Source organism: Eptatretus burgeri, chromosome 12 (genome assembly GCF_056783735.1).
Source record: "Eptatretus burgeri isolate ZD-2024b chromosome 12, Ebu_testis_v1, whole genome shotgun sequence".
Taxonomy (NCBI): domain Eukaryota; kingdom Metazoa; phylum Chordata; class Myxini; order Myxiniformes; family Myxinidae; genus Eptatretus; species Eptatretus burgeri.
The window spans coordinates 45,111,685-45,123,723 of NC_140972.1; the positions used below are offsets into that span (position 1 = coordinate 45,111,685).

The 12,039-nt window shown below is 44.5% G+C and overlaps 1 protein-coding gene across 8 annotated transcripts in view; it reads left to right on the forward strand.

The window, feature by feature from the left end:
• Positions 1-12,039, forward strand: part of LOC147015523 (C-myc promoter-binding protein-like) — a 215,415-nt gene that overhangs the window by 195,079 nt on the left and 8,297 nt on the right. For all 8 annotated transcript variants that reach the window (XR_015050358.1, XM_085850314.1, XM_085850313.1 and 5 more), the window contains one exon: positions 6,711-6,915. Coding sequence is in view for 7 of the 8 variants with exons in the window: in XM_085850314.1 (XP_085706440.1) it covers positions 6,711-6,915 (205 nt within the window). In the remaining variant the exon portion in view is untranslated. The remainder of the gene's footprint in view (positions 1-6,710; positions 6,916-12,039) is intronic.

The window sequence follows — 12,039 nt, forward strand, 5'->3', positions numbered from 1 at the left end:
ATTTGTTGTATTGGCACATCTCTCTCTTTACCATATCTCATTTATGCATTTCTGGTCTATTGCTTTGTCTGTTTTTAGGTCATCTCTATCATCTCAGTAGAGATGACCTAATAATAACAGTCTCGAAGTCTGTCCACCCATCCGCATACCTGCCAACCCTACCGATTTAGCCGGTAGACTACCAATTTTCGAGGATATCTACCGGCTACCGATTGTACATGCTTAATCTACCGGTTTTTAAAATTCAGGGAAAAATCTTTTTTTTATCCGAGTTACAGAATACGATACTGTACAGTACCTTGCAGTTTAAGTTTTTCCGTCGTCCATGCGCGCTTCTACACCGTTACATGCGTCTGCTATCGTTAAATCTGATTATCCGCCCTTAGTTTAGTGATAGCATATACGCGTAACCGCCTGGTGTCGCTAGCGTCGCACGGTCGAGTGGACAACAACAAAGCCATTTTTCGCGCGGATGCTTTCACAACAATCACAATGGACACGCCTGAAAAGAAAAAGCCACCTTTGCGGTACGACAATGTTTTCAAGGACGAGTGGACAAAAGAACATTCGTGGATCAAGGCATCGTGGAAAGGTACGAAGCACGCGTTCTGTGAGCTGTGCAGGACTGATATATCTGTGTCTCACAGCGGCTACGGAGATATTGCCACTCACATTAAAACGAACAAACACGTGAAAAACGTGAACGCTGTCAAAAGCACGCCCTGAATGAAAATGTTTTTTTGTTTTTTTTCAAAAATTTTCCCGGGGGGGGGGGCATGCCCCTGCGTCGCGCAAAAATCTACCTATTTTCATTCCAAAAAGGTTGGCAGGTATGCATCCGTACGTCCGTCTGTCCGTACGTTTTTCCGTCCGTCCACAATCAAACCGAGTGGAGACAAATAACCAATAGTGGAATGGATAGAGGTCGATGAGACATGCACAACGATATAACTTTCAAGGTTGTCCAAGGTCGAGGTCAACGTCACGAGGCTGTCAAAGTTGCGAAAATCGTCGATTTCAAATCGTATCTCCTCCCTCATTTATCAAGAGAAATCAAATGTTATTAGTGATTCAGATACTATGGACTATTATCTAGAACAACACGAGCCATTTTTTTGAAATTTGCTCTCGTTCCGATTTTATAGCCCTTCAAACTTCGCTCTGATTCCCCGTATGGGCCATTCATAAAGTACGTACATACAAAAATAAAAGTATTAACTTAAGAACCCGAACTCTCCGAGACAAATATTATATTTGAAGCTTTTGTCAGATTTAACTAATACAATGGAACACAAGTTTATATGCACACTTACTTTCATTTATGACATTAACATTGTCTTGAATGTCAATTTGTACTTTTATTTTCATAAATGACGTGCTGTGATATTAAAAGAAAAAGGTAAATTACACCGCTAGGGACTGCATCGTCATGACTTACAAACATTGGTTCATAAGGAACTGCTGGCTTTGCAAGTGATTAGCGATGTATGAGGGGGTGGATGGTTTAAAGCCCACGTACGGGCTGCATACAGGGCTGGGTGGGTGGTTTAAAGCCCGCGTACGGGCTGCGTACAGGGGTGGGTGGGTGGTTTAAAGCCCGCGTATGAGCTGCATACAGAGGGGGGTGGGTGGTTCAAAGCCCGCGTTCGAGCTGCGTACAGGGTGGGTGGGTGGTAAAACGGCTGCATACAGAGGGGGGTGGGTGGTTTAAAGCCTGCGTACGAGCTGCGTAAAGGGGTGGGTGGTATGACGGCTGCATACAGAGGAGGGTGGGTGGTTTAAAGCCCGCGTACGAGCTGCATACAGGGGTGGGTGGGTGGTATGACGGCTGCATAAAGAGGGGGGTGGTGGTACGACGGCTGCATACAGAGGGGGGTGGGTGGTACGACGGCTGCATACAGAGGGGGGTGGGTGGTTTAAAGCCCGCGTACGAGCTGCGTACAGGGGTGGGTGGGTGGTACGACGGCTGCATACATACTTTATGAAAATGGTGTCGGACTACATGAAAGCGTTTCAGAAGATGAAGGTGAACCTGTCGTCATCACGAGGGGGGGAAATATCCCCGTTCACAGGAACATTTTTGACGTGATGTTGAATCCGTGGACATCAATAATCGTTCCATAGTACTGTATTACCGTAGTTAATAATTCCTGATGCATTTGAGATATATCTGCAGTTCGTTGTAATCTTCAAGTATTGTGATGTGATATGAGATGCATACGGGGGTGGGTGGGTGGTCAGTAGCCTGCATACAGAGTGGGGTGGGTGGCTTTGAAACCCGGAAGTAGAGCGTACGTACTTTATGAACTGCCCCTATTCCAGTCTGGCACAGAGTTACTTTCGACCTCTGGCAGAGATGACCGGCACTCCCGCTCGGGGGTATTTTTTTTAAACAGTACCCCTCTCTTCCTGATCTCATTCTCATTTCCTCTCATCTACTTCCCCATGCCTTCTACCCTTTCAGGGGCAAACCTGCTCCCCCCCTATCATTGTCCATCCTCACTCGTGATTTATTTATCTGCCACTCATACTCCACACAACACTTCCTCCGTTCCTATTATGCAAGTTTCATATTTGTTTGCATTTCCTTTTACATGTCCAACATTTGTTTTCCACCACATATCCGACATATAATGTAGGTTTTCCTGGCCAATTTCAAACAAATTTCATTCAACTTGATACCCGGCTCATTCAGTTAAAAGTTAAAATGAATGCATATTTATATCATCATTCAATTAGCAAATAGGTTCATTCAATTTCATTAGTTGAGCATTCGTTGGACTTTTAACTGAGCATTCAACTGCAAAAAGGTACATTTCGATATACTTCGTTAGTAAGTTCATTCAATTTCGCCACAACCAGTAGAAAGAGGTTGATCAAGAGTTCAGTTTCATCAATGGCCATACATTTGTCACATCTTTGCATTCGATTCTTTGATTGCCATTTCCTGTCAGGTCAAGCCAGATTAGATCTGTGACTTGCTTACAGGTACCATGTAAACCTATACAAACCTGTTAAATGGCCCGGTTGTCGGCGACGAAACCGTCTCCCCCACCAGGTTTTCTGGTGAGGATAGTGTATAGATATGGACACCCAGCAGGATTAAAAACAAAACCTGTCAAAGGCAGAGGAGCTCCTTGTGAACCAAGTGGCATCCATTTCTAGTGCCCAATTGCATCTGCAGACGTCCTGCAGTTGGGTTACGTTTTTTTAAGGCGGTTGGTGGCAGGATTTGCACTCCGACCACCATCAAACACTTAATTCCGCAAAACACACAAATGTAAGGAAATCTGAAAACCCACTCCGTGCGAGTATCTCCTGTGCTGATGCCCACCGCAGGGCAGCTCACCAGATGATGGGATTGGGGCAAACCCTTTGGGACCCCATTCCTTGATGGGAGGAAAACCACAGGGTAAACCTCCAGGGTCAGATTGCGGCGGTGTGTGGTGGAGTGGTGCTGAGGTGTCGTCCAGCAGACAGCGGTCCCCTTGGGTTAACCTGAGGCAGTCCCTTCAGGTGGGTGCCTGGAATGTCCTACCTCTAAGAGAGTATGTTCACCTGTTGGGTCGCCAAAATAGGTGACCCTTATTGTCAGTAATTCTGTCTGTTTGTTTGGATGTTTGTTCGTTTGTCATCAGCATAATTGGTAGTAAACGTGGGCCGATTTTGACCAAAGTCGGGTGGTAGGTACATCTTATGACCTCGTGCTTTGGAAATTGTAATGGTTGCTCGGGACGCTTTGGGTCCCAAGCAACAACCGAAAAACCTTCAAAATCGGTACCGTTCACGCGAAATCAATTCCGAAAGCCATTATCCCACGTAGGGTTATGAAATTTGGCACGAATGATCTACAGGTGATGCTCTATCAAATATATTCCGTTTTTTGTGATATATGGAATACTTTACCTGCAGCGCCCCCTACAATTAGGGTATGCGCGAAAATTGGCGAAAATTGAAGGCCCCCTAGCGACCAGGTGAGTGCATCGATACGAATGAAACTTTGCAGGTTCCTGGTACTCAATGAGTGCTACAACTTTGTCTCAGGACATATTGACCCATTTCGCTTAGGTCAGTGGTCAAAGGTCAATTAGTGCAAAAATCGATAATATGCGAGAGCTGGAGGTGCCTTCACACCAAATGCTACTCCTCCGAGGGTTATGGTCGGATGGTCATGAAAATTCACACTAATCGTCTGGAATACATTGTGCACAAACAATCGAGCCGGATTTTCGATTTACATCTTTGTTCACCCACAGCACCCCCTAGAACTTTGAGGATTTCCGATTTCAAACCGCATTTTCGGTACTTTTCATTCAAATGGATACTGAGTAGTTATCAGTAGATGGAACTGGATGAGATTTGATATGCATAATCTTAAGTTGATTCCCTACCCGCTATATGACATCCATTTTGCTCTATATCTTATAGTTTCCATGCTCGGCGAACCATCGTCGCCTTCCAGCTTGTCTCTGTTATCATCTGCTGCAATATCGATGTTCAAACGCCTGAGCTCACTCTCTGAGGTTTGAAGACCAGATAGTGGCGAGATCATGGCCTGTGGTTACACCTACTATTGGTCTGGTCGCTCTGATTGTTACCATGCCCAAGGAGTTGCTGTCACTGTGTCCAATAAGCTGACTCCAATGATAATTGAGGTAACACTGGTCAACGAGCGTCTCATGAGACTAAGGATTCGTCACTCCTTGGGTGTCGTTTCACTGGTCTCTGTATATGCTCCGACTGAGGAGAGTGATCTCACCATGAAGGACACATTCTATGCTGCGCTCGAGTCTGTGGTTGATCAGTACCCAGGCAAGATACTCTTCTAGTCTTTGGGGATCTCAATGCACCGACTGGAACTGATAGGGGTGGTTATGAGACATGTGTTGGTCCCCATGGGTCTCGACCTGTGAACCAGAATAGCACCAAGTTCCTTGACTTTGCAAGAAGTCGTGGACTTACGGTGGCTGGTTCATGGTTTCAGTGCCCACAAGCTCATCGCTGGACTTGGTATTCCAATGCTTGTCGTGTGGCAAAGGAGATAGACCATGTGCTCGTTGATGGTCGCTGGAAGATGATCCAGAACTGCAGGGTCTACCGAAGTGCTCAGTTCCTCAATACCGACCACAGGCTGATGGTAGCATCTCTGAAGTTGCAGCTTAAATCCGGGGGAATGGCACCGTCCCAGCCAAGGCTGTATTTTGGCAAGCTCAAGGATGAAAAGGTAGCTGAGGAGTTTGTGAACAGGCTGAGTGTGGATTTGGGGGGTCTGGGCGCTTTGGGGAATCCTGAAGAGTTGTGGAGTGTCTTCAAGAACACCATCCTTGATGTTGCCGGTGGATGTCTTAGAACTCACCGTAGGGTGAAGAAGAATTTTCTCTCAAGAGACACTGGATACCATTGACCAGAGTCGCAGGGCCAGGCTTTATGGCAGAGCTGAGTTGTTCAGGGAGCTGAGGCGTAAAACTGTATGTGTGGTGAGGGTGGACAAGGAGGCCTGTGTGCGAAGAATCAGTGAGGGGGTAGAGCATCACCTGTGGTCAAGTGATTCTCGTCCTGCTTGCAGGGGAATTCACACATTGCATTTCTCCAAGCCTGTCCCTCGGTGTGCTGCAGTTAGAGCGGAGGGTGGTCTGCTCTTGACAGAGGAGTCTGAAGTGAAGGCCTGCTGGGCTGGTTGGATCCACCAGCTGTCAATTTGGATGTCAGGGGTGTTACTATCCCTATTATTGACCCCCCAATCAACTGTGATCCACCTTCGTTTGTGGAAAGAGGCTGCGGTGAACTGGTTGAAATGGGGTAAAGCTCCTGGGATCTGTTGCATCCATGCTCAAGGCTGGTGGAAATGCTGTACTCTTGTCATTGCATGCAGTTCTGTGCTTTGCCTGGAACACAGGCATCATCCCGACTGACTGGAAGAGGGGCCTTGTTGTCCCTCTCTGGAAAGGGAAGGGTGATCACCAGGACTGCAGCAACTACCATGGGGTGACACTGCTCTCAGTGCTGGGCAAGGTCTTTGCTCGAATAATTCTTGATTGGGTTCGCCACCATTTTCTTGAGCAACAGCGTATAGAGCAAAGGTACACTTCTCTCTCTGAAGTCAATTTTGAAAATCAAGATTGCTGCCCATGGTCATTATAGGAGAGTATCTAACATAGATAGGGTGAGGCTAATTGAAGCTTTTAAAAACAACAAAACCCACGATCTAGAACTGGCTGACATATTTAAGTTACCAACAAGAGGAGCATGTACCACCAAAGTTGATCAAGAGATGCGAGATGAGCTACAGTAAATCCTGGACATCAACCCTCTGATGACTTAAAAATATGAAAGATGATCGACAAGCTGTCCTACCAGACAAACCAACTGTCTCTCAGCACCATTACGTGAACCCTTGATGGCATGTTGATGACAGTTAAACTGAAAATGTTTTTGAATGCACAAATATTCAAGAAGAAACCTTAGTACGAGCATATTAGTATAACTGTGAATTTTAATTGGCCAGGAAAACCTATATATTCTCGTTACCTTTTCTTTGTAAATCTGCTCTGCTTTATTGCTCTCGTTCGTATAACTCGTGTTGTTAGATTCATGTTTGAAATATTTCAATTATGAGTTTTCGCCGCAAATGCTTCCCTTCTAATGAGTGTGCATATTTCACATCAATGACCTTTTTAAGGTCTTCCTAAAGTTGAGTCTTGTATTTTCAGATGCGCAAAGTTCTGAAGAAAGTGAGCTTCATGTGGAGAAAGGTGCAGCTGTGCAATCCAAATCCATAGTGAGCTTGGAGGGGGCGTTTGACAACGGTTTGCTCGATGCGCTTGTTAAGAGAGTCATGATAAATGACCTGCATACTCCAAGCTCACAACTTCTCAATGTGTGGTCCCAGAAGGGCAGTGGGTGTCCTCGGCATCGGTAGGTCGAAGGTGTTATATTCATCATACTGCTGATGCTGTGATGACTATTTCTTTTTACATTTGCATTTACAATCTACTTGCATTGCTAAGTGAATGTTGATTAAGCTGTGGTATACAGGGTGTGCCAAATTTTTTTTTTTTAAATCCACAATATATTCATTTTTACTCTGAATTACATTAAACTTCAAGAATACATGCAACATTTTGTGTGATGCAGGCATACCAAATATCAGAATCAGTTTGTCACTCGGAAGATCACATGCTCCAAATGTCCACCTCTGTGCTGAATTCAGATTTGAACACGACGGGCAAAGTTGTTGATTACACGCTGATATTCGGAAAGTGGGATGGACCTGACTTTCTCCGTGATTGCTTGTTTCAGCTCAAAGATGCTTCCAGGGTTATCCTTGTACACATTGTCTTTGAGATATACCCCAAAGAGAGAAAAATATCTTGTGTGCTCAAATCAGGGGAATGTGGAGACCACTTGACACTGAAGTGTCAGCCAATCACTCTCTTACCGGAGTGGCTTGTCACCCACTCATGGGACTCATTTGTGGTGTGATCATGGAGAATTCTCCTGAGACTTGACAGTGTCAGTCCAAGTTCTTGACTACAGCGGCGAAGCGACTTTTTGGACCGTTTCCAAATGACTGTTGGACCCTCTCGATGACCTCAAGAGTTCTCTGTGAAGAGCGTCCAGAATTAATTGGTGTCTCCATTGGTTTTGAGTTAAAGTTGTGCACAGTTCCTTGCTCTCGAAATTTCTTCGTCTATTTGAATATTCTGTCTTTGCGTGGGGCATCTCTGCAGTTAAAGTTTTCTCTTGAGCCTTCTTTCATTTGGATGAAGGATTGCATTTTGATGTATGATTCTACAGAAAAAGACCTTTCCTCATTTGTCTGGGGAATCATTTCCGACAGGACTTCAGCTCTCATTATCTGAAACGAGACAGAAAAAAAAAATTACCCATCAATAAACATCGATTCACGTGACAAATCCACATTACCCTACCTTAAATATCAAGATGAACTCTTGCCTCCATCAAACCCACAATGCTAATTCTGTGGATCCAGCCATGCCTCTTTACAAAAATTTAAAAACAACAAGTTGTCAAACCTGATTTGATCCTTCAAAACAAATTCCAGACTTGAAACTATTATCTTCTGCCATTGTACTTTGCAAAAATACCATCTGGATTCACATCATGCTTGTCCGTGGTTATACCAAGGGTGCTTTCTTTGTGTACCTCATAGAACATCTACGATGGATTTTTCTCTTGCTATTGGTACATAAGTGTTGCACGGATTAACATTACAAAATAGCCTGTTTAAATACACCATTTAACACAATACATTTTTTACCTGTACACACCCTTCTTGAGGAATGACCGAATCCTTTTCTGCTTTGAAATACAACAAATACTCAATTCAGCTCTCGTTAGTCTCGGTTAAGCTTACAGGGGAGTAGGAAAAGACCATAAACCTACATGTTGTTTTGCATCACAAAGCATGTCCCCTTTTACAGATTACAGGTGTGTGTGCGTGTGCATGTGCACGTGTGCCTGTGCCTGGAAACCAGAAAAAAAAAAACCAGGGCTGGGCCGATCTCCACCAAATTTTGCAAACATGTTGTTCGTACAAAGGGTGAGATCATGGGCACAGAAAAAAAATCTCCCTCCCCCCCACCTATTGCAATTTTTGCCTGTACACGTGCCACAGTGGAAGTGGTTTCCTGACCCCTGCTGAAGACTAGGGGGAGGGATTGTTATCCACACCACAAAATATATTAATATATTTACCCCACGACCCCCTCTCCCAAGCTCTCCCCCAGGCTGCTCGCTTTCTAGCATATATACATCAATGTGTACTGGCCTTCTCCCAAGCTTAGCTTTCTAGCAATTGTTCATGAAAGGAATTTATCAGATTAAATTCCTTAATTACAGACCCATCAGCTACTTCCAATCATCAGCAAGGTCATGGAATCCATCATCGCAGTTGATATTAACTCCTTCCTTTTATGAACGCTTGTCCACCTGCAAGGCCTTCATCGGCAGCTTGATGGAGTACTGCTCTCCCCAGGAGGCTGGTTTCCCTACCTCACACCTTGCTCAGCTGGATGCCGTGGAAACCAAGTCCTTCAAGATTATTGGAATCTCCCATGATGAAGCTGAGTCTAAGGGTCTATCAATACACCATCACACACAGGTCAGTGGGAGCCTGGTGTTGGCTCAGTAGTGAGGGTGGCGGCTTGTGATCCTAGGGTGCTGAGTTCAAGCCCCGTCGGCCGCTGAATTAATACACCAGGGGGTTGACTCAGCCTGTCATCCTTCCGAGATCGGTGAAATGAGTACCAGTTCCAGTGTGTATACTGGTAGAGTGGCACTGCATCAGCGACACAGTCACGCTTCAAGAAATGATAGCTACCCCAGCAGCTAAGCTGCCATACGACCACAGGTCAGTGGGCTCTCTGTCTTCTCCCATATCCTTTCTGGTCACGCACCCTATGCTCTTTCCGTGCTTTGTCCCCCCCAAGGTTTCTGCAGGGCACACACGGTACACCTTCAACCCGCTACTGGTGAACCTACCTAAATCCAGGATCACTGCTCACATCCGCTCATTCGTTCCTCTTTTTTCCACCTGTGGAAACAACTTCCACATTCTCTTCAATCTCATTCATCCCTCCAGGTCTTCAAGACAGCTGTTCACCACCATCTCAAATTGCCCCCAATCCAAAACCATGATCTTTACTACTCTCGTTAACTCACCCACCACAATCCCTCCTCCTTACAACTTCCCAGTTTCCTTATATATCCATCTTGTCCACCCTATGCATCCTCCTCCTGCCCTCATTCCTCCCCATAGTTTGTATAAGTCTCCTTCAATATTAGCCTTCAAATCTGCTGTTGGTGCTTCCCGTTCTCTCTCAACTGTTCCTTTTGTACTGTTGTGTCCTGATCCATCCAGTGTACTGATTACAGCACGGCAACATCATGCTGTTATATAATTGGCTATTCTGTCCTGTGTCTTCTGTCACACTTATTGTTGGGTGTGATGTGGGCGGAGATTGCCGGGAGAATTGTGGGCGGGATTAATGCGAAAGAGCGACGTTTTTTGTGCTGAATCGTTTTCTGTGTGAAGTTGATTTTCTGAGCAGGAAGAGATAATCTTCCTGTACCGTTAGTTGTTGACGCGCAGCGTTGTAACTCTCGTTCTTCATTGTTTTTCACCAGAAGTGTTTTTAAAACGTCTTGTTGTAGCTCTTCACCAACCTTGATTGTGTCCAAAAAAACCAGTCGTGAAGGGGTGAGGTGTGGTTGGGTGGGGTGGGGGGGGGGGAGTGGGAGAGAAAAACTTGCATAAAATCTTGATTGTCAATGTTATCTCTACAAAGCATCACAGCTCTCCCTTAGTTCCAAAACAGAAAGGGTAAACATTAATTTTTTTGTTCTGAAAGAACCGTGCAAAGTTACTTGGTTAAGTTAAATATATTTATTGTGTATGCATGTGGGGTGGTGGTGTAAAATTTAAAATAACATAAGGGTACTTCCATGTAAAAGTGGAGACCGGTTGAAAAAAATAAAGTGAACCATATACTATATTTTTTAATACATCTGTTGGGAAACATCCCCAGGTTCTGGCCCGTTTGAGTGACCTAGACCTATTGGCAACAAAACAATGATCAGATTCTATCCTAAAGTATATAGCAGCCATCTATAAACTGTAACGTGAGTTACTGTGTAATGTGAGTTACTCACTTTTTCATCGTTATATAAGTTACATGTTGCAGTTCACTTTTCATTCTTTCTGAAATTCAAGTATGGACCCTCAGTCATTATACGTAACTGGCCACTCCGTAATTCATGTGTCTGTTTGAGGAGAAACAGTTAATAAAGTTTAGTTGTTTTTGATCATGTCCATTTGTTGTAACGTGAGTTACCATGCCGAAAAAGGCCATGCTACACCACACATTGAAGACATTCATCATCAGACCACACCTCAGAATAGGTTCAATATCAATGCTAGACTGACCAATAATCTGGATCATTGCAGTTGTTAGCAATGCTGTGGGGGATTAGATACATTCTCATATGACCTTCAAATGTAACGTGAGTTACCAGGGAAGTCACCGTAAAGGCAAGGTTATGGTTGTGTTAAGGAGGTTCGAGGAATAATTGAAGTAAGGGAAGGAGTGAGGAGAGGCATATATTCAGCACGTGCTTCGCAATAGGTATGAAAAATTGACCATTTTAGCTCACCTGGACTTGAGTCAGGTGAGCTTATGTGATCGACCAGTGTCCGTAGGTGAGTGAGTGAGTAAGTGAGTCGGTAAACACTTCAGTCATTATCGCTTGAACTAGACAAACGATTTTGATCAAACTTGGCCACAAGCTTTATATCTGATGCGTAACGAAGGTGTATTAACGGCATCATAATCTGTGATCATTAAAGTGGTCTACGGGGGGGGGGGGGGGGGGTTGACCACTCAAAATATGTATTTGCTCTCTTCTCAAACTACACACACACTATTTTGATGAAACCTGACCACAACCTTCATCACCCATGATGTACCAAAGTTTGTTCACAGCACTAAAAAAAATTATGGGCTGAGGGGTAGGGTGGTCCAAAGAAATGAAAGTTCGAATTTCTCGCGGGCATGTTTGCCAAATCGTTCCTGAGTTGAAAAACGCAAAGAAACAAAAAAATAGCATATTTGGAGGTGGTTTAGGGGTCCATCAAAGTCTCTCAACGGATTCATTATAATGTCACAATACTAATAGGAAAAATGAAAGGAAAGAGCATAAAATGTTCTCAGTGGGCAGTGGGCAACTGGCGGTCAGTGAATTTCCCAAATGGTTGATCCAAGAGGAACAGTTCCGTGCTTTTCCGTGTAGAACACGCCATACTCACTCACTCTGGGAATCAAAAAGAAGAAGAAAAAAATTAGAGATAAAAAAAGAAAAATAAAAGAGTACTTTTAACACCGACCGACAGCGAACCGAAAGCTCAACTGACGTCTCCCTCTCTCCCACTGACGTCTTCTTCTCTCCCACCGGATGTAGCAACCCCCATAGGATGTAAAGACTTCCTTCCTCTTGATGGACCCCTAAATATTTTTGGAA